Source organism: Tauraco erythrolophus, chromosome 11 (assembly GCF_009769465.1).
Source record: "Tauraco erythrolophus isolate bTauEry1 chromosome 11, bTauEry1.pri, whole genome shotgun sequence".
NCBI classification, from domain to species: domain Eukaryota; kingdom Metazoa; phylum Chordata; class Aves; order Musophagiformes; family Musophagidae; genus Tauraco; species Tauraco erythrolophus.
The window spans coordinates 5,488,983-5,511,933 of NC_141475.1; the positions used below are offsets into that span (position 1 = coordinate 5,488,983).

General features: G+C 42.0%; 1 protein-coding gene across 6 annotated transcripts in view; it reads left to right on the forward strand.

Annotated features, from left to right (window-relative positions):
- YEATS2 (YEATS domain containing 2) overlaps positions 1-22,951 on the forward strand; it is a 51,524-nt gene that overhangs the window by 25,506 nt on the left and 3,067 nt on the right. For 4 of the 6 annotated variants that reach the window (XM_086618302.1, XM_009987380.2, XM_086618305.1 and 1 more), the window contains 17 exons: positions 107-280; positions 1,495-1,753; positions 2,544-2,705; positions 4,255-4,367; positions 5,449-5,604; positions 6,325-6,498; positions 7,863-8,061; positions 11,073-11,204; positions 11,455-11,553; positions 12,575-12,686; positions 13,733-13,806; positions 14,911-14,990; positions 15,945-16,146; positions 17,564-17,790; positions 18,976-19,050; positions 20,485-20,558; positions 21,433-22,749. In XM_086618302.1, coding sequence (XP_086474428.1) covers positions 107-280; positions 1,495-1,753; positions 2,544-2,705; positions 4,255-4,367; positions 5,449-5,604; positions 6,325-6,498; positions 7,863-8,061; positions 11,073-11,204; positions 11,455-11,553; positions 12,575-12,686; positions 13,733-13,806; positions 14,911-14,990; positions 15,945-16,146; positions 17,564-17,790; positions 18,976-19,050; positions 20,485-20,558; positions 21,433-21,541 — 2,421 coding nt within the window. In that variant the 3' untranslated portion in view covers positions 21,542-22,749. Of the gene's footprint in view, positions 1-106; positions 281-1,494; positions 1,754-2,543; positions 2,706-4,254; positions 4,368-5,448; positions 5,605-6,324; positions 6,499-7,862; positions 8,062-11,072; positions 11,205-11,454; positions 11,554-12,574; positions 12,687-13,732; positions 13,807-14,910; positions 14,991-15,944; positions 16,147-17,563; positions 17,791-18,975; positions 19,051-20,484; positions 20,559-21,432; positions 22,750-22,951 lie in introns of those variants that run through there. The other 2 variants (XM_086618303.1, XM_086618304.1) reach the window with 2 other exon arrangements.

Below are 22,951 nucleotides of genomic sequence, written 5' to 3' on the forward strand. Positions count from 1 at the left end.
TACTGTTACCTGGACCTTTCTTGCAGACAGGCTGTTCCAGTAATGATCCCCAGTGATTGAAAGAGTTTGGTTTTCTTATTGTTTATTATTTCTTCCTATTTTAAAGGTGATAATAAAGCAGGAGCCAGGAGAGCTGCCCCAGCAACCCCAGCTACCAGCGACAGGGACAACCACACAGACCTCTGTGCAGCAGTATGTCACTGTAAAAGGGAGCCACATGTTAGCCCTGTCACCACAGAAGCCGGTCGTGAGCACAGGGGAGGGGACGGTGCAGTCTAAGGTATGAGGCACTTGGGCATCTTTGGTGTGATGTAAGCTGGCTTTCTTGTGGTTTCATTGCAACACCTCACGCTTCTGTCACAGGTGTAGGGTTGCTTCTGTCTCAGGCACAGGCAGCAGCACCGTGGGTAGCTAGCTTCCCCAAGTGCAAAGTAGTTCATGGCATGCTTACCTGTAGACCCTGAGAAGGGAGCAGGGTGAGCAGGCGCTATGACATTTCGTTGTGTAGAAGGGGCATCTCCCGTTTCTGTCTAACCTATTGCAACAGTGGGGTGGGGGTGGTTTTGAACTGGAGCCTGTCAACCCAGAAGGTTGGCTGCCATCATCAGTTCTTGCTGAAACTCGTCCAAGTCTTTCTGTAAGAGGAGGCAAATTCTTTCTTCGGACTGCAGGCCTGCAACAAAACAGAACAGGACCAATAGGGAGTGGGGCAGAGGCTGAGCCAGAACTAGCATGAGGTGGAAGCAGTCCTACTTGAGAGCCAGCTGAAGTGCTTTATTGTAGGAGTCCGTGCCAATGCAGTGCTGCTATGACAGGAGTGACACAGCTTCTGAGAAGGCACAGTAACTGTGGTGACAAGATGACAGATGTGTCAGAAGTTGTCTCTGTTCTTGCCCGTTTCCGTTGTGGATAGAGTCAAATCATGTGCCGAGCACAACAGACTACATAGGGAGCTTTCACTTTTGCATAAGTAAATACTTATTTGCATTTGCAACAGTTCGTTGTCCTTTTTACTCCTTATTTTCCTGTTTGAGCAGGTCTGCAAACTCATGTTTGCCTGCAGTTATTGTCAACACATAAAATTGAAGCACTTTGTGGATTCTGCTTTGAGGCCATGGTTTTCCCAGGGAGTCTGTTCCCATGAATGTGTTGAAACTAAATATCTGGATCTCTGTGCTTTGCCAGGGCAAGCTTTATCTTCAGCTGGAATTAAACCATTGCTTATATATCAGAAAAAAATGAAAGTGCCCTGTAATTTGAATGTACTTAATCTTTTGTGGGTGCTCTGAAATCCTGGTTGTGTTTAACAGTTTATCTTTTTACTTGGGATGGGCCTCTTGCCAGTTTAATTTTGTTTTGGAATTAATAGCTTTTATACGTGACTAGACCTGTATAAAGTGTCCTAAAATGTCTAGAGATGGAGGAAGCGTGCCAGCTAGAATTCACATGGTTGCTCTTGCCAGCAGCACATCATCCAATACTTATTTGTTGCAGGTTGTTGGCGTTCCAGTTGGTTCTGCTTTACAGTCGACAGTGAAACAAGCGGTGGCTATCAGTGGTGGCCAGATACTTGTGGCAAAATCTAGCTCTTCGGTAGCAAAGGCTGTTGGTCCAAAGCAGGTTGTGACTCAAGGTGTAGCCAAAGCCATCGTGAGTGGAGGCGGAGGGACAATTGTTGCTCAGCCTGTGCAGACTATAACAAAGGCGCAAGTTTCTTCCACAGGTGCTCAGAAAAGTACATCTCAAGGCTCAGGTAGAGTAACTTCACACCTTGTTAATAGCTCATGATGGGTAGACTTTGGGGCTCTGTAATGATTTCTTCAACTGTAAAATAACTATGTGATTGAAAAACTTAAAAACGAGTGGAGAGATGCGTAGGGAAATTTAGGTTGACTGAGGTTAATAACGAAGAAAACCTTAAGTCATTGTCTGTAAGGGGTAGGAGGGAGCACAAGTACTTTAAAACATGCAGTCTTCTGTGAGTGGAGATCAGACAGGTATGCTGGGGAATGTGCTGGAGACCTAGTAGAGTTTTGTGGAGCCAGGTCTTACATTTTTGCCCAGCATTGTGGCCCTTAGATGCTCCAAGGGCGCCACATAAATCCAGCCAACAAGAACAAAACGTCCTTATTGCATCTTCCTGTCTTCCCCAGTGCTTACAGTTACAGAAGTATGGGCAGAAGCACCCTGCCTGCTTCTGCACACAGCTGGCTTTAGCTGAGCATGTTAGCTCAGGCTCTGGACTGTTTGAAAGGTGTTGTGTGGCCTCTGGACTGGAGTAAGCCTGTAAACCGCATGGCTGTGTCACTTTGGCCGGTAGCCAGAAGTGGTACAGCACACAGAGATTATTATTTTTTTTTAAAGACTATTCAAAAAAGTGTCTTTGCATCACTGGTGGAGTTAATCTGCAGTTAGGCCAGCTAAGTATGGATTATCAAAGGCTCGCTGCATGTCACTCGTAGTACTTCCTTCCTGTGCAGATTTCAATGCATACTACCTTCTGCAAGCAGTAGTTTTATTTCTTTTTATTCTTTTTTCCCTAGTGATGGCCACACTACAGTTACCAGCCACCAACCTGGCAAACTTGGCGAACTTGCCACCAGGCACCAAACTGTACCTCACCACCAACAGCAAGAATCCTTCTGGGAAAGGAAAACTGCTTCTGATACCCCAAGGAGCCATACTGCGAGCCACGAATAATGCTAGTTAGTCTTGCAGGGAAATCTAATGAGTTAAATAACGTAATCACTGCGTAATTAATATGTGTGGCGTTTTTGCTATAAAGCATCCTGGTACTGAGGAAGTCAATAGCAGGATGGGGTTTCTTTGTTCATGACAACACAGTACGTGGTTCGTTTTAAGACTGAAATCTCACAAGTGTCTTCTGTCTTAGATGAAACTGCTTTTCATGCAGTGCTCTTAGTATCTTTCTCTCTGTGCTGAAAGCAAATGGTAATTTTCCTCAAAATTCGGAGAAGGGTTGTCTTTAACTCTTATAACTGCATTTTCGTGATGTAGAACTGAGGTAGATTTGAATGTAATTGAGAAAGCTATTAACAAATAATGGAATGACACCCTGGAGAAACTAGAAACATAAGAAACTAACTTCGAAAAGCACAAGATACTGTATCTGGTATGAGGGGAAAGAAATCCTTTTGAACATTGATAGAAGATTTGGCCCCAAGCTGTCGAGAGCAGCAGAAACACTTTGTTGTTAATGGCCTTTTGAATCAAACTGGCTGGGAAGTACCTAGAGAATAACATTGCTAAAATAGTTCTGATGGGTGATACTTTGTTTATAGTGTGCTGTTGCTGTAGGGAAAGAATACTGCCGGTTTTGGACTGTGTAGGCCAAGAGTTTTGTCTTGAGCCTTCTCCAGAATGCTTGTTTGGAGCTGGAGGACGGGATGGGAGATGGATTATGTGTAAATGTTTTTGCTGCTGGTTCTGATACGGGCAGTGAGGAATAGGTACTATTCAGTTTCATATATAAGACTATAAATACTGGCAGCATGACACTAGAGTACCTGTCACTCAAAAAGTAGATAGTCTTGGTGAAGGTATTTTTGGGCTGTAGAACTTGTGATGGGAGCCCCATTGCCTGAGATTTAGAGAGGCATCTGAGGTAGTCTAGCCTTGACAAGGAAATAATCTCATAGGCATTGAGGAAGAGCAAAGTATGTGGGTTTTATGACAGAGCCATAAGTGTTTTTTTACCTTTGTTTCTCAATGAGAGACTGCAAAAAAAGTCAGGGTTCAAGCTGTTCTTTTTGGAGGCAGAGCAAAATCAAAGCGTCTCTAAAGTTACCACTGCTTGGTATCCATGATTTAATACTCCGTTAACAAAATTGCATTGGAACAGCCAACAAAAGTAAAATTAAGAAGCCAGTGGGATTCAGAGTGTTTCTAGGGCTTTTTCTGCAGATTCATAACCTGCAGAAGATTGAAAGGACTGTTCATCTGTTGGACAGCATCTTGTTTTGATAGAAAATTCAAGACAGCCTGAAAGGAGCTTTTATTGCCCACCAGTCCTCCTTATTTCCACCATAGCCCCTTTCATTCATGGCGTTTACTGAGCTATAAGAGAGCACAGCAGCACGTCTGAACTGTGGTGTACTCAATAATATTATGCAGCTGCAAAACGTGGCAGCAGGCACCTTGCAAAGTGTTTTCAATTACATGTATATGCAGGAATGCTTTAGCAGCTGACGGTGTCTGGTTACCAAAGGGTCAAGCCTTTTCTTCTGGTTACAGGTCTCCAATCTGGTTCTTCTACGAATAGCGGAGGAGGAGGAACCCAAAGCACAAGCAGTAACTTATCACAGCATCTCACCTATACATCCTACATCCTGAAGCAGACGCCCCAGGTCAGTGGTGTGAACATCTTAATTGAAGCAGATCGATTTTTCAGGCTTCATTGGGAGTATGTGGATATCCTATGCTTCTGTAGTACATGAAATGTTCCTGGACTATGGGATCTAGATGCTCTCTAGCAACCCTTGCCTCTCTCCCCTCCACCAGCACCTGCTTTACACTTGCTGCTGGCACATCTCTGCCCCTCACCTCCCCTTGCAGGATGGTACCCTCGTGGCTTGTTGCAGACAGGAGAGCAGCAGTGAGTAAGACCAGGGCAAGCAGTGGGTTGAGAAGAGACAGTCTCCAAAGGGTCTCTGAAACAAGAGAGGTGATAGGACAGAGATGAAGAGTTATCTTGCACAGTAGAACATGTAAGAGTTGGAGGAAGGCAGAAGAGCTAGGAGAATAAAGGAGAGTTATTGGAGAGAAACAGCAAGGTTGAGTAAGGAAGAAAAATTAAAAAAACAGAAGATTGTGTGAAGGGATCCATGTGTGATAGTGGGTGAATGAAGCCTCTGAAATTGCAGCAGCTGAATACTGATGAGAAGCAGGAAGACTGGCAAGGTTTCAGGTGGTGGGTTATTAGAGTGCACACGTCCAGTTGTCGCTGTGATTTTTGCATGCTGAGCTCTGAATCTGTAGCCTCCGTGGGGGGACTAAATACATTTTGAAGTGAGAAGGTGACAGAATGTCTCGGTTTCTCTCTCTTTTTTTTTTTTTTTTTTCCCTAGCCCAGCAGTAACCTCTCTGATTTTGCATGCTGAGCAGCATTTGTCACAAAGAATAAACTTGTAGAGCATAAAGTGCGTTAGATTGTAGTAGATGCCTCTGACAAGAGAGGAAACTCATTGTGGCTTTTACACCCCATCCCTTGCATCGGAAAGTTGTATTCTGCACAGTTCTGCACAGAGAAGGCTGTATCCAGCTCTTAGGGCAGAAGCATCTACTGCAATTAGCAGTGCCTTGTTTTAGAAGATGAAGTGTTGTTGCACTACAGCTACAGGCTTGTATCCTGTATTGACACTCCTAGATTTCTGTTGACTCTTAGCTGTGTTTCGAAGTGCTGACCTCCCTAACTTATTTCTGGAGCAGGGCACCTTTCTGGTTGGCCAGCCTTCTCCTCAGAGTTCTGGGAAGCAGCTGACTCCAGCTTCAGTGGTTCAGGGCAATGTAGGAGTCGGAGCATCTTCCACACAAGGACAAGCACTAAAAGTGATAACTGGACAGAAAACAGCTCTGTTTACACAGGTAATGTACAAATGACGTGTGTTTCTCTTACCAGTCAGCATTTTGTCAGATGAAGTATAGCAACCACAGCTACAGGTCATGAAAGCTTTTCCTTTTGTAGTTGTTTGGTTTGGTTTTTGTACAATTAAGATGCTGGCTGTAGTATGATAAGGAAAGCACAAGAAGGCCTATTTTCCTATGCAAATATTGGACCGCTGTATTCCAGTTTTATTTCTGTTCTCAAAGCAGGTCATATGTAAGCTTGGTTTGCTAGTTTGTAAATGTGCTCTGGGATTTCTTAGTGAAATGGAATTATAGAAGTGAATACAGTCAGGTGCAAAAATGTGCTTAAATATTTGAACCTTAGAAATGGGTCACCTGCTAAAGCTCTTCCAAATTTTTGGTTTTGGTATCCCTCAAAGGTCCTCCTTTTAAAAACTACCAAATGGTCCCTGTGAAATTCAAACTTCCCAATTGTAATTGATCATCCAGAATTCAAAATTGATAGGCATATTTTTGCAAAGTCAACAGTTTGATAAAGTTGATTTCTGAGGTGATAATTTTGTTCTAGCTAGTATTGCCACAATTTGCCTTTTTCAAAAGTCTTTTGAAAATATTTTTCAGTCATATAAAAAGCATTTGTCTTGTTTTATTACTGTTGTGATTTGTTGTTTTTTTTACGTCATTTAAAACAAATCCAGACAAGTACACCTTTTTCCTTATGCTGAATTCCTTTCAAAGGCTGCACCCAGTGGACAGACATCACTGGTGAAAATATCAGATGGGTCTATAAAATCAGTGCCTGCCTCATCCCAGCTCTCCAAACCTGGCACCACTGTGCTGAGAGTATCAGGAGGTGTTATCACCACGGCTGCTGCTCCTGCCGTGGCCCTTCCCACAAATGGGGTGGCCCAGGTGAGAAACAACATTGCCAATATTCTGTAATATAATGTTTGAGCCAATATAATCCCCAGGAAGGGACTTCTGCTTTTTTTCTCCTATTAGTATTCTTCTCGGTCAGCATTGCTGGTGGGTCTGCTCTTGTTTGTGTACCAGCATGGTACACAAAACTCCTTTTCTGTTGGGTTGTTTGCTGTTTGGCATAAAGTAGTATCTGTGAAGAAACAAGGGGAGAAAAGAAACTGAAACTTGCACTTTGTTGCTTTTAATGTTAAAATTCTGGTAGGCGGGGAAGGCTTTATCTGAAACAGCTTTTGCAATCGTACAGATCAGATTTTTGGGGCTATGCAGCTTTCAAACATCAAATCTGCTGCTGGCACAAAAACGTGCAGAAGAATGTGAAGTGCCTGAAGCTCTGTGTCCAGCAGGCCAGTGAAAGCCAGCAGTAACTAGCAGGTTGCTTCTTTGAGATCACAGGCTCTCTGTGATGCTTAGCGCTGACCTGCTGTCAACAGATTTCAGAGGCCCGCAGTGGCCAAGGTTCATGGTGCTTTGGACCTGACTGTGTTCAAAGGATGTCACTCGCCTGTATCCCGAGGGAGTTGTAACAGTGCAATCTTGGAACGAGGTGCTTTGGCATAGAGTGAGGTTGGAAGTAAGCTGTTTGCATTCCTAGGGTAAATGCTCTTGTGCGTGGATGCAGGTTGTCCATCTGGAGCAGGGTTGGAGTTCGCAGGGTGGCGAGGAGGCAGCAGAAAGGACAGTGTGTAGTTCACTGGGAGGATTCCTCCAGCCCTGCTGCTTTTGCCTGTGGGGAGGCAAAGATTAAAGAACCAGGGAGGAGCTGACATCATGCTGCCCTCAGAGGACTGAACGCTGGCAAACAGGGCATATATAGGTGAAGGTGCTAAAATTTGTGTTAAATGTTCCTCACTATTTTTACAGCTCTCAGTGAAGCTGCAAAGATAGAAATTTTTCATCCAGCCTCTTTATCCCAAACTTTTTTCCATATCTCTGATGATATGGATACCTCCAGACTTCTGAGCAGCAAGGAAATATAAAACATTCCTAGGTCAAATCTCTCATCTGGAGGCCTCTCTGCTTGCTGAAGTCAAGAGACCTGGCTCCAGATACTGTCAAAGCGGTTGTAGCAGTTCCTGCGTGTGCGATTTCACTTTTTCTGTTTGAAACAGCCTCTGTTCTAGATGTACCATCGTTGTGTATGAGCTTTTGGATATGCACTTGGGAACCTTTGGCTTCTTAAGTACTGATAGATAAACGTTCAGTTTTGCTACTTATAGCTATTTCCTCATTCTCATTGTTGAATCATCTATGACATGAAAAGGAATTTGTTATCCCTCTCTGCCTCTTTTATGCAGCAAATAGATAACCCAGGTTCCAGTTCATCATCTTCTGGAGCTCCTACAGCAAAGACGTCTGGACAACAACACCAAATCTGTATAAGCCAGAGCCAATCAACTTCATCAGCAGTGAGCAAGACTGCAACTTCCACTGTTGTAAGTGTTGCTTCTCTGATGACTACCCCAACGCCCGTGACTGGAAAAGCTGCAGTATCAGGTATTAAACTCCTTTTGTGCCTTTCCTATAGAAAGTTAGAATCCAGACGTGAGTTCTTTAGCTATCTGCACTGTAAATGGAAGAACATAGAATCACCTGAATTTATGAATATATAAAAATAAAGTCGTGCTTTCTAAACCAAATCTTATTAGCATAACTTTTGGCTTAGCCAAAGAGATGTCTAAATAATTTGGCATCCTACCACATCAGTTCATTGACTGTATCTGTTACAAATAACAGTTGCCCATTGATATTGGAGAGGGATTTTAGTTTTCCAGCCAAGTTCTCATTAAAAGATGCGTTCTGCCCATTCAAGGGCACAGTGTATCACTGGATGCTGGAACTATCCAGGTATCAGCGATACTACGGACTTAATTGTGGAAGTGAAACTACTGAAGTTGGAGAAGCTGCATGAGCAGAATTTGGCTCTGAGGCTTTGCATATGCTCTGTTTGGAATGGAAAGGAGAGAGACATTGATTAGGGGGAAGTGAAGGGTTTGAAATCAAAATCTATTAAGTACAGGGAGGTAGGTTGGATCTGGAATGTTTCAAGCTAATAAAGACAAGGTAATAAAGATGGACTGCCCTTATGTAGAGGGGAGTTTCCTTTACTTAGTCTTATTGTCTTCCAGTATCTTTTGTATCATAGCAAATATAGCAGGTTTAATTTGAGTATTATGGGTTGAAATTGGAAATTTTCCTTTTGACTAATTCACCTGCTGGTGTATTCTGTTCCCTTGAAGAGGCTTCTTACTAAGTGGAAACAGTAAAAATACAGGAAAGAGAAAGTGAGTGACACTGAGCTCATCTGACAGTGTCTTTTTCAAGTGTCTCTTCTTGTTTCCTCTATACACCGTCTTCCAAACTCCTCATTTTTTCATCACACTTTTTTCCTAGAGCCAGAAAGTAAACAACATAGACTGTTAAGACTGCCACAATTCTGCAATAAGCAGTTGAGTATTTTCCTCTGTGCAAACAAAGCACCAAGGGGTTTTTTTGTAGAAAATATGCCATTCTAAATAGCCTTTTAGATTAAAACTCCCATTTAGGTATGAGAATATTACCTAGATTTTGATTACCTAGATTTTGTTTTGGTTCGTCTTTTGTTTTGGGTTTGTTTTTTTTTTTTTTTTTTTGTAACCTGAGGCACTAACACCATCATGAAAAACTGTTTCTTCAAAAGAAGCAGTGGCTATAAAACATGTTCTTTTAATGTAAAACAAAACAAAACAATGTTACGATTCTGGAGATTTGTATTTTTAAAGGCAACTTTTTGAAAAGAATCTCGGATTTTCCCATTCTTTTGCAACAAACAGTGTCTCCCAGCCATCAGGCTAATAGGATTAGTTGAAAATGTCATCTTCTTGCTCACCTTGCTGTTTGGGTCCCTTGCTGTCTTATCCTGGCACATCTGTGCATCTCACACTTGGGATATCCCCCAAGGCACTCTTTTAAATGATACGCTTTCTCACAGTGTAGTAAACTGTTCTGGAAGGAGACTTGCAAAGCCATGAGGATTTTCTCGTGTGCTGCAGACTGGCTTTGTGCCCAAAGAGACCTTCGATTCAGCATTTAACATCCCCAGAAGAACTGCTGGGGGTCAGTATATGAAAGGGAGCCAGCCACCACTGAACTTGGCCATCCTGGGGCTGTGTGTTTGAGAAGGCTGGAGGCGGAAATAAAGGTTTTGACAGGATGTGTACAATTATATTTTTAATTCTAAAAATACAGGCCTTTATTTAAATGAGTTGTATAAAAAGGATGCACTATGATCTTTAAAAATGAAGTGGTAATACTAGGTTAGCGACCTTACCTGGTGGTGAAAGCCTAACTGACCAGTGCTGTGCATCTTTCAAAACCAAGAGACATCTTCACCAGACCTTGCATGTCTAGTACTTGAAAGGCAGCTGTGTTTCTTAAACAATAGTAATAAAATATGAGGAGGATGGAAACTCTATCTCAAAACAAATTGTGAGTATGAAATTACTATCATGAAACTAAGAAGTCTACTGTTGTCAATGTTCTTAAATAGAAGCCTATTAAATTTCCACGATCTGAAAAAAAGCTAGCTATACATTGCATACAGTTTTATTGAAAATAGCGGGTTTTTACCAGTAGAATGGATGAGCACAGGCCCAAATCCCAGTGTTAGAGTGCTGGCTGTGGTGGCTTGAGGTGTCATCACTGTGGAGGAGAGAGCTGGTGGACAGGTGATGAATACTACTTGCCCATGGCACTGTGAGGCAGCTTGGAGCTGTGCAGGTTTCTGCCAAAGTCACTAGGTGCTGCCATTGATAACACTGTTAATATCTGAATGTCCTGCTTGTTCTTCTATCCTTGACTAAAATCAGTTATTTAATTGAGTTCCCACTTTAATACTCTTCATAGCTTGATTAGCCATCCTTATGGGTGTATTCAGTGCATGTTACAGAAAGACACAGGACACGCAGTTCAGGTATGTCCTTCAGCAGACTTGCTTCACAGCCTTGGGCTTGTCACTTAGTTTGAACATGGTTGGTTGTGCTCTGCTGACTGCAGTGAATTCTGCTAAGCTGAATTGCAGAGGTATGTGCAGCACTCGGGTACCTCAGCATGGGTGACTGTGCAAGTACAACAGGGCTGCTGGTCACCACTGGCTTACCGGCCCCTTGAGCACAAGGTCTTGTTCTGACAAGAGTGTTTTATTCTGGGCTGAGCCTGCTTCAGTTGAAAGGTTTGTTACATCAACTTTTGCTTAAGATTACTTACATAGTTGGGAAACCTGCCTCACAAATATCGGAGTGCTGTGCAGCATGTAATACTGCGCACGCTGTGGTGCAGCGCTCCAGTATTTTAGCAGTCATTTGTGTCGGTAAAAACTTGTCTGACAGCTCACTGAACTGTGGCTTCTTAAGAGGGTGGCAGTGGTAGCTTACATGCCATCCTAGTCCGGGCAGAAAGGGAGAGAAGTAGCTGGAGGTAAACAAAATGGTGTGTTTTATTTAACGTTTTGTCTTCCGTTCTTCTTGCAGGGTTGCTAAAAATCCACTCAAATCAGTCTAGTCCACAGCAGGCTGTTCTGACAGTTCCCAGCCAGCTTAAACAGCTCGGTGTAAACACAGCTTCTGGAGGTGTTCAGACAATACTCATGCCTATGAACAAAGGTAAAGGGCAGAGGAGGATGACAGATGGTGTTTGAAAATCCCTTTTGACACAGGGTAGCTCTTGGTCACTGTTGGCATACATGGTCCAAAGTTAGAGATAGAAGAAAATGTAGCAAGAAAATTCATCCCTAAACTTTGTGCTGCAAAAACAGTGTTGCTTCTGAACACGGTTATTTGTCAAAGTGTATGAAATTTGATTTTTTTTTTCCCTCTTTGTTGTTGTTTTTCCTTTTTTCTTTTTCCTTCCCAGTGATACAGTCACTTTCTACCAGCAAAGTTTCAGCTATTTCAGCTGTCACAGCAGCAAGTACGGTTGTCCCTAGTCCCTCTACAGCATCCATCACTAAAGGTAACAAGGAATTTCTCAGTAAGATAAGTAGTAGAAATTAGCTGGTGCTGCTTTATGCAAGTGGCCTGACTGTGAAAATAGACCCCGTGACTGTGAGTTCCATTATTTCTGTTGTTAGTCAGATATAAATCAAGTGAAAATGGCACCTGGGGACTAGGAAATTAATGATGACTTCTTCCTTAACAAATCTCAAAGCATAGGCAAGTACAGAGAGAAATGAGGCTGTTCTACAAAGCTACCATGAGTACCTGAAACATTCGTTATTTCAGTCTGTCTTTGCAGAAATGCATAGAGCAGTACGTATTTAATCACAGTTACTGCTGTCCTCGGAATAGTGACTGTGGTGAAATGTACTGAAGAATCCCTTCCAGCAGCACCAGGGGTAGGCAGCACATGGCACACAGGAAAGATGTACATACAGTACTTCCCAGAATAATGCATAGGCCAGAGCTGAGATAACTCGAAGTCCAGTTCTTGCAGAACTGCCACGCGTCTCTCCCTTCCCAGATGAATGAACAGACTGTCTGGCTGTTCTGGGTTGGGAACATCTCTCTTTCCCGCCTCCTGTCTCTCCAGAGTTCTGTTCTAAATGTGAGAAAGTTCACTGATGTCAAAATTAGTGGTGTCTTCAAAAAAGTTTTCACTTTGAAACGTCACTTCTTGCTAAAACTGTTACTAGTTTTCAGTCCAGCTCTTTGTTTACAGAAAGGCTAAGATACACTTACAGGCAGTTCAGTTTAGATCAGGCAGTCATATGCAAAACTTCATCAATTGGTTATGCAGATTTTCTAAAAAGGATGAGCTGTGAGCACGTTGAGATTTGGAGGGGGAAAACGTGATCTGGTGGCTTGCTTTCAGCAGAACTGAAAGCCAAAGTTGTTCATGCTTAACAATCAGAATGGAAACTACAAATTAAGTGATGTTATGTAAAACCCTTAGTCTTACTGGAGTCTGGCAAGACACTATTTATCAAGCTGACTGGTACTTTTTGTCTCTTAAAATGTGTTCTGTTTCTTTGAAGTTAAGATGGAGCCTGATTCAACAGGACAAAACTGCAGTTCTGTGGGTACCCAAGAAGACCAAGCAGCAGTAAAAACAGAAGAGAGCTCTGAACTTGGGAATTACGTTATCAAGTAATTGTTCATTTCTCTATAAGGATTCCTGATCTTTGAAATAGCAGACGGGAGGGAGGAGGTTCCAGGGATACATGCAGTAGTGTTAAGTTTGACCTAGAAATACGTTATCAAATCTTGTGTCCCGTACGCTGCTGTATCAGTACTAATCCGGTTGGGTGGCATTTGCTTCAGACCATGCAATTGTTTCTTTGTAAATATGTGCAGGGCTCATGAAAGGGGAACAAATTATTTGGAGATTTGCAGTTGTTTTGAGGTTTGCTAAAATCTCATGCTGCTAAAACCTCTTTATCATCCACTGCTTGCATAATTCCCATTGCCATTGTATGTCCTTACTGAGGTCAAACTGCCTAGTGAACTGCAGGTCAGAAAAGGGGCATGTGAAATAAGTACAACTGTCTCTTCTTGCCTCTGTAGCCTTGTTCAGCTCATCTACTTCTGTAATTACTTAGTATGAGGGCTGCCTAGGTTCAGAATTGGAATTAAATAATAAAGATCATTGGAATATTTGTTCACTGGATGCTGTAAAATCTGGTGCCTTGTTGTGATGCTTTTGCAAGCACTTGTTAGTGTTTTTTTCACCAGAACTCAGTCTGCAAAATTTTCTCTGCCCATTTCTTGTAACGTGGAGGGTACTGCTGTAGGAGATCACAAGCTGATGAGCAGCAACAGAAAGTAAAAAGGTTCCTGTGCAGTATCCCATGTTCCTACTGGGACAACCGCACTAATAGGTGTGTGTTTTCCCTCAGAGTAGTGCTGCAGCTTGCAAGATGATGCAGAGATTTCTTAAAAGCCTGCCCAAAAAAGCCTGTCTTCAGTTTCTTCAGCTTGACAAACGCAACTTCGGGTGTAGATGCTTCGGCAAGAGGAAGGGCTGTTTGAAATACCTTCTCAATTAGGGCATAACAGTTCATCCTCACACTGCTATTGCTATAATGCCTTGGGGATAGGGGAACTTTAAACCATGCAGTGGTTTTGAAACCTTTTGCATCTGATCGATTGCTTCCAACAGTATTCTTCATTGTGATTCTTTTTATCTCTTGCAGCATAGAATATTTGGAGAACATCCAGCAGCTTTTAACAGCGATAGTGAAGAAGGTTCCGTTAATTGCTGAAAAAAGTAAGCAGTAAATGAAAAAGCTTAGCTTTCTATTTTCAGTGTATCAACAGAATGCCTTGTGTACTCTGTAGCCACAAAAATTATTAAAAGGCGGAATGAAATGAAGCCGTTCTCCTAGAGAGCTTACTCCATGGGTTATTCTAAAGATGGTTAGAATTAGGTTCTTCCAATAGAGCCAAATACATTGTCAGCAGTTCTAACTTTCATCTGTTTTTTGATTAGAAATAGATTGTACTTCCTCATGTAATGGCTGCAAGTAGGTCTTCTTTTCCCTAGTTTACCCTTTAAAAAAAAAAGATGTGCTTTTTTTTTATTTTAATGTAATGCCAGGGTTTCAAAAACACTTGCAAATACGCTAACATAACTCAGCACTGGAATGTGTTTGTTATTGCAGTTTTTGGTGTTTTTAAAAAAAAAAAAAACAAACGAAGCAAAACAAAAAATTGGTGCTTTGCAGAGAAACATTTTAATCTTTTGTGGTACTTTATAATGGCATACCTTTTACTTATGTACATAGCTGAAAATATATCAGCTTTCTCTGGTAACTAACACACTTTGAACTAGTGATCCTGGAAACTGGGTAGGGCAGACCCTCTCAGGATAAGCACAGTGAGCAAAGTAAGAGTGGGTGGCACAGTGAAGATTTTGTTACATACAGTGCTCTGGCCTACAGTAGCGTCCCTGAATCCATTGCTTAGGATTCATATCCCCACCTCATGTTTTTGCCAGGAAACCTTTTCACTGTTGTTTCATTCTTATGTTGTAATTTGTTTGAGAAAAAAAGAAAACAACACAATCTTCCAAAGGAAGAGACTTTTATCAGTAAGACAGGCTTACAGGTCTACATCATTACAATTTTGAGGGGAAGAAGAGGCTTAAAACAGCCCATAGCCATAGATGTCTGTGTATGTGACCCAGAGGGATGCAAAAAACAGTGTCTGCTCAACTTACCTGTGCATTTGTAAGAATTAGAGTTTCAGTCCTTGATCCTGTGAGCATGAAACTGATTTCCCTCTTCCACTCCACTAAGTAACATCAAAACCAGAATTTATCTTACTTCACTTACTAAAAATTTAATACTGGTTTTGGCTTTATGTTTTCTAGGTGAAGATGCAAGCTCTTTTTGTGCCAGTTCAGTGGAACAGTATTACAGCTGGAATATTGGGAAGAGGAGGGCAGCTGAGGTAATCTCCTCCTGTGTTTTGTAAGCATTCATTAGGGGCACAAGGATTTCTGGGTTATGGAACCTTCCTTGTTGTTGGCTGGTATGCTTTTTGAAGCAGTCTGTTGCATTTTAAATGGCAGCACTCCTTACTGCAAGCCACACTGATTTGTGTCCAGGTAGTGATCCAGTTTATTGTTCAGAGACTTTCTCGAGCAGAAGGGACTCTGAAAGTCATTTTTTGGTTGATTGAAAGTAAGGTGTTTTTGGAGTGTGTTAAAAATCAGAATTTTTGCAAACTGTTCTGTTAGTACTTTATCTTCATCACTCATTTGTGGCATATTACGGTCATGGGCATTTTACCCAACTTACTTTGTCTATCTTTCATGGGATTGTGTCTGCTTTCTGTAGGAAGAGAATTGAGGGATCTGGCATAAGCAGTGCTAGTGCTGAAATAGATTGTCAGTTCACCAGAGAGAAATATTTCAGTTAATCTGGACCTTTTGGTATTGTGGTTGTTAAATTTCCTCCTATTTCTTCATAATTTTGTCATTTTGCTATGGAGTTTTACGGGGAAGACATTAACTCTGCTGTTGCCAACTTAAATGACTGAAGAGTTTAACCAAAATTTTGAGAAGCATATTTTGCTCTAGTGGATTTCTTGCACTGTGCCATCTCAGGTGTTACTTGGGAGCTGAGACATTTCAAGTCAAGACAAATGTGTCTGGGCCCCTGAAAATGTGTGTCCCTTTTGCTTGAGATTTCTGTTTGGATGACAGGGTTGAAATGACCTGCCCACAGCTGCCTAGTATCAGCATTAGGACCATCTTCCACACTTGTTTTTCTTCATCATTCTGACTTCTGCGAAAATCATGTTCCTTTTGTTTTCCTTGCAACCTGGATTATTGTTCTGGGCCATAGTCTATCCTTAAACGTTCTAGCCAGTGTGACGAGCTTTCCCTTTGATTTGTTACAGTGGCAACGAGCAATGACAGTGAGAAAGATCCTACAAGAAATCATAGAGAAGCACCCCAGGTTTCACAATATTACACCCCTGAAAACAAAGCACGTGGTGCACTGGTGTCGCTGCCATGGCTACACTCCACCTGACCCTGAGACCTTGCGGAATGATGAGGACTCGATTGAAGACGTGCTGACGCAGATAGACAGTGAGCCAGGTTAGTATGGAGGGACAGAAAGCCCCTTTCTGCCAAAGATGCTGTTTATTAAATGACTCAAGACTGCGTGTATGTGCACACATGTGCTATTTCGTCAGCAGAAGGGGATTCTTACTTTCTTTGTTTTTAACTTAATTCACTCTGGAATAAGAAAAGTTGGAGATCATAAGGGCAAGCCTACAAGTGAGACTGTCCCCTTGTCCCTACCAGTCCTCATGTTTTCTGGGGCCTCTTTTGGGTTTTGTTGTGCTTTGGGGCCCTTGAAGGCTCAGTATAGATAAATCTTATGAGAGATGATTCTTGCCCTATATTATAATCATTTATGAGTGGGCACACAAACTAAGCATAGGGAGTAGTGACAGTTCTGCCCTTGGGAAGCTTCACCTCTGTTAAGACTTACTGTTCAAACAGTGTGAATGAGTTCAGGTACAAAAGGAAAAACAACAAACCTGGCAGCAGCGGTGTGGCGCTCAGCGGGGGTTAATTCACCTCTAAAGGTGAGGTGCACTGGCCTGTCTGAAGCTTCAGGTGGTGTTATCACAGCTGCTACACTGTTCCACTAGGCATAGCTCTGGAATCTCCACAGTCCATTTCAGTATGTGTTAAACATATACATCTTTAATTTCATCCATTCTTCACAGTTAAGCTCCCGTGTTTCACCTTCAGATAATCCCTTTCCCAAAGCTGAATGTTCTTCTATTCTGATCATACAGGGATTTAAGGTATTTCACAGAAGTGCGTGGATTTGATTATTCTTTGCTAAGTCTGGCCCTGCATTGCAGTTGTTGAAGGTGGAAAGGAAGCTGACATCCACTTTTAATATTTTTATCTAAATAACTGTGTTAGATAAAATAACACAAATTTGTGTTTGTCTGAGAATCTCTTTATTGCCCAGTTTTCCACTAAAGATTTTACTGGTTCATGTCAAGCATTCAGATAAGAGGTTACCCTTTTGTAATTTCACTGCAAATTTGTCTTCTGATTTTTCTTTAAAAGCTTATTAAAAAAAAGGATTAAAAAATACTTGTCACAGTGTACAAGATGATTTAATGTGACATGGTGCCTACATAGTAAAAACTCCATTTCTTCAAGCAAGTTGAAGAGCATCAGACTGCTTTGCCAGTTGTCAGAAAGCTTCTGTGAGAATGTTTAGGAGACTCGCATTAGCCTGGTTTGGTTTCAAATGCAGTTTCTTGACTGGTGTAGGGGCAGATGCAGGAGAGGACCATGAGTGTCATGAAAATATAATTAGAAGGCTCTCCATGACTGTCTGCATTTCTGTTTGTCCTTGTGTTTGGTAGGAACTACAAAAATAGCTTCCAATTACCTTAATTTCTAACCATATTTTGAGTGTGCTTCTGTTTATAAACAGCTTTCCATAACCTATCATGCGTCTAATTGGTTGCTTCTTTTTCAGAGTGCCCTTCATCTTACAGCAGTGGTGAGGAGCTGTGCCGAAAACTCGAGGAGCTACAGCAATTTCTGAAACGAGAACCAGAACACGAAGAGGAAGTAGATGTTCTCAACTTTAGCGAGCCATTAAAAATAAACATTAAGAAAGAACAGGAGGAGAAACAAGAGGAGATGAAGTTCTACTTGGCTTCCTTGCCTGCATCAGAGTTTGTGAGGGACACTGCAGAGAAGGTAATAAGTGAATCATAAAGCTGATAAGAACTGCTGTTCACCTAGTTGTGGTCTTACATTTGTTTAGTTGCCTTTCTTTCATTTATATGGGCCTCTGGATGCTTTATTAAAGTTTTTATAAATGCCCTGGGAAAATTTGACCTTCTGACTCATGACACTTAGCTGGCCAGTGCTGGCAGGAGTAAGTGAAGCATGCCAGCTGGGAGGTCATTTCAGAGTAGCTGTGTTGCAGGGCTTAGTACCAGAAAAATCATTCTGGAAGGCTATAGAAGCAAGGCAAAATGAGGGAAGAGAAGCACTAGCACTGAATTCTTCCTGTCCCATCATGTGAAAGATTCAGACTCGTTGCATGGGCTGGTGCTGTTTAATAGCAGCTCCTGAAAAGGGGTTGCGGTAAAGCACAGGCCACAGCAAACTTCTCTACTGCTTGGATTTCTTCCCCCTGTTGAAATTGGGGTGAAAGAAAGGAGGGGAAGCGGTCTGCTATCACAGCCAGAGGAAGGAAAGAGAAGAGACTGACTTGTCTTGTAGGAAAGAGTGCTCGTCATCGAACCAGCAGAGACAGGGACAGGAGCAGCGGGAGGGGTTTGTACACAGCAGTGGTGGGAGAAAGAGAGGATCTCCATCTCCACCTCAAGTGCTGACATCAAGGGGCAAGTTTGTGGTTCTGCAGTGTATCTAGTCTCTTGTTACACAGGTGACAAGGACACAGGCACAATGAGAGTGAGACTGAGATAAAATGCTCTTTGATGTGGAATTTTTGTGCCAGGAGCGATGTTTAAAGTGGTTTGTGTTGCCATAGGTGCAGGAAAGGCGATGAACAGATGAATTGAATATATGTATAGTTTTAAAATGGAGCTTCCGTTCTCAATCCAACAGTATCCAATGCAGCCTGGTTTTTGTGTGAACTTTCTGAAACAAAAATTAAAACCTGCTTTTGTTTCTTCTGTGTTTTAGAGACATTTCTGTGGGCTGTTCTAATGGTCAAGCTTCATTTTCTCCAGATTTTTTTTAAATTAAGCCTGAGATTATACTGCTTGAAAGTCCTACAGTGTCTGCTTGGTTGTTTTTTAGCTACGCTTTGTAATAGATTTTTTCCTGTTAATCTTATTCTTATCTAATCTGTAGTACAATGTGGGTCATGTTTTTTGATGTAGTGATTTTTTTCTCTCTCTTATTTTATAGATAGGGATTTCTTTTCAGCCTGCTGAAGTACAAAAGAATGTTTATGCATCAGTAATAGAAGATATGATTTTAAAGGTAAGAAATCACTTCCCATTAAGAACTTTTGTGTAACTGTGTTAACTCAGTAACATGGAAAAAAAGTTGGAATATCCTTATTAATATGTATTTATCAAATCAGGAGATGCAGCGTCTGCTGTCTGTCTTTGTGCATGTATAGAAAGATATATAGCTGGCCAAAGAACGTCATATACTTCTGTGTGTGTTTCCAGCTTTCCAACTGATTTGTTGACTTGGACGCCTAACAGTGATTTGTAGATTCTTACCACCAGTAAGATGCTGACTCATTCTGTATCTTTGAGAGTACCCCTTACTTTGTCCGACCCTTCAGAATTGAGAGGGAATCCAAGTGTTGTAGGACTTGTTTATTTTATACGAGGCTAGCTATTTTTTCCTGAATACTGTTCAGTTCCTTTTTGCCTGGGTTTTCTCTGCTGGGATACTGCTGAATTCCTGCAGACAGTAGCAATTCTGCCTTGTATGAGAAACCATTTCTCTGTCATAATCACTTTTGGAACAACAGAGACGGTTTCTTACCAAAGCTTTCAACAGCATGAAGTTGGAGTTCTTGGGTTTGGACTGAAGACTGACACAGAATATTTTTAGCTGTGCTCTGCTGTATTTCAAGCCAAAGACAATTTTTGGGGTTGTTTATACAGACTGCTGCTTATCAGAAGATCCGTTTTACAAAAGCTAATAGATTCCAGGTTACCCCTGCTCACATGCACACTTCTGCTGTGCTCTCTGTTACTTACCGTAGTTGAACTCAGATACAGATACATCCATTTGTGGACACAGATTGTAACCATCAGATTGCTCCATTTCCAGTTGCCAGAGTAATGCCAGCTTTCCTGACTGAACGTCCCAGAAACTTCTGCTCTAGTCTTGATACAGACACAGAAAGCCAAGAGCCTTAATTAGGTTTAGATTGAACCTTGATTAAGCCAAGTGTGTAGAGTGTACAGCTGACAACTACTTGCTGTCCAGGCTGGGAGGTTTTGTGAAAGTGTCTTGGCATAAGCCTGGTGACCACAGAGAGTGGCTAACAAGCATATACCAACTCCCAGGAGAGTATCTGGAATGTGCCATGTACAAAACAACCTCTGGTGTGTAAGAGGCAGAGCCCTAAAATGCTCTTTGAACCACAGGCTCTGGAACAGAGGATCCACTCTGCTGTGCACATACTGCTCTGCAGGTCCGGAGAGAAACCAGACTGGGCAGTTGCAGTCAGGGCTCTGTGCATCTATAGGTCTCTTTCTTTCTGTTAAATATACTCTGTTCTTATTACTGTGCCAATAAACCTCACTTGGGCATCTTGAACTGCCCCTACTGATCGAATACAGGGTTGAAGTGAGCCAGAATTTCAGCTGCTCTTACACTGATACTCAAGCAAATAGCATGTTCCTTTCCTCTTTCCGTAATGCTGTCTCCTAATGTTGTCTTTTGTCACAGGCCACCGAACAGCTTATGAGTGATATCCTACGGCAAGCGCTGGCTGTGGCATACCAGACAGCTCCTCACAACAGGTACAGCAGCTTGCTTCCTCTCAGACCACTTATGCCAGCAGTAAGGGCCAAACTGCTTGAGGAATTTAGTCAGATTTGCTCAGACCATGTGAGTGAGGGAATTTATGAGCTATTATTCCTTGAAGATCCAAGCCTTAGGAGGAGGTTTATCATCTCTTAGCTTCATAGTGGTAAAGGAGTGGGAACACAGACAACATGTAAAATTGAGACAGGATTCTCTGGTGTTGCCACACTCCCAAGGCAAATGATCTGTTTCTACAGAGCCACCTTGGAAGGACCTTCTCACTCTTGTCCATCTCAGGTTACCATATAGACAGCTTACCCATGGCCAGAGAGAACTTAACCTAAATAATCTTCTTTATTTTACTGATATTCTCTTTTCTGGCTCAGGTATCAAGTGGCTTTTATGGTTAACAATTAGACCACATTTGATTTCTGTTCAGCAGCGTGATTTGGGATAGCTTGAAATTGAAAAAAAAAAAAACAAACCCACAACAAAAAACCTCACAATACAAGAAAATGCTTAGTTTAAATATTTACTTGTATGCAATATATAAATATTTATACAATATATATTCAACATACATCTGTTATATGTAGAAATACATACATGTAATGTGTGCTATAGAAATTTGAGCATTAATACTTAAGCACTTTGTTTTCCCCTTGCCAGTGCCCAAGATGTTTCCCTCAGTCATTTGAGACTGGCTTTTCTGTGCTGTGACATTTCGATGCTTTTTCTGTGTTTTTGTAACACCTGCTCTTTTATCCTATTTTTTTTTTCCCCCCTTGTTAGTAAACTTATTGACTTGCTGCTTTGTGGACACGTATCTTTTTATGTATTATAATAGCATCTCTGATGCATTCCCTGCAGGACTCCAAGAGAGATCACAGTGATGAATATTCACAAAGCCATCTGTAATATTCCCTTTCTTGACTTCCTCACAAACAAACATATGAAGATACTAAATGAGGAACAATGAAATAGAGCAGAGAAGATGCTACAGGAAAGGTGGATTTATGACTGAAGTTGGATTGACAAATCCAGTGTTTCTGTAGGACACTATTATATACATTTATAACATTGGGCTACTAGATTGTTACCTCCAATTAAAGATGCACCTTAATGCAACAAAATGATGCTCTTTTCCAAATCAAGTCGTTAAATGTCAGTGTTTACTTGGTAAGTGTATGTTCAGTGGCTGAACAAACATTGTCAGTTTGCATCAACGTGCTAGCTGTGAGAGACTCCACAAGCCTGGTCCCTCTGATGACAGCTGTATTGTTGAGATTGAACATTTTAAAAAAAAAAAAAAAAAGAAATTATGCTTTTTGATGCAGTCTACATATGAGTTGGTTTCCCCATGCAGTGGGCAGAACAGTATCTTTGGAACTGAATATGAGAAAAGTCAAAGGCAACCTTTAAAGATGGGTCATTAGAGTAGATGGGAGGGTTTGTTGTTTAAGTTTGGGTGTGGAGGAGCAGAAGGTTGATGGCTGCAAATTCTGCCAGTCCTGCTGAGCACGATGTATGTGACTGAGAACACAGCTGGGTAGGCTTGTCATTAGCTTATTCAGCTAAGTGTAACCTAACCAAATTCCTTGCCTCTCTACATCAGATGTCAGATGTCACCTTTCTTAGTCACCTCAGAAAGGGTGGACTGGCACATGCTCAATCAAGATGAATAAGCCGTGGTCAGGCTTGGCAAGATTTGACTGACCACTTGTCCTGCATGGGAAGGAAGAGGAGCAAGGACAGTATTCAGTGTTGGTGGGCTTGGACTGGCTGAAACCCTTTGCTTGCCCAGCAAGTGCCTCCCCAGGCTGCCAGAAGTTCTGGAGTGTGCTGGAGGGCAGGTGACTAGCTCTGTTGTACAAGTCTTAATGTTTTGGCAGCATTCCCTAATGATCAGCTTGGATTGTGAAGTGCTGTGGGAGCAGCACCACTTTAGCTTAAGCTCTGCTCGATAGGATCAAAAATTCAGAGATGTGCTGCTTGCAGGGAGCTCCTCTGATGTCTTGACTGCAGAAAGAAGTTCTGCTACTAACCCCAGCACTTAACTGTCTCAGGAACGTCGCTGGTGTAGGAGACACGTCTGCAGCCTGGCTATCAACACCTCACTGAGGAAGGCTTCACTGACAACACCCTGACCCATCTCATATCCATCACCTTTCTGTCCTGACCCATGGGTGCTTGCTAGTAGTGTGAATAAGCCATTGTAAAGTTGGTGGGACTCCTGTTGGGCTGTCATGCTTTCAAGGTGCTTGTTTTGTGAGGCAGTGCTGTCACGTGGGTGGAGCATGGGTCAAACAGCCAGAACCTCCAACATGCTGATCTCAACTGGGTCTCTGATCTGCTGCATGGCCTTTGATTTAATCACTCTGTGCCTCAG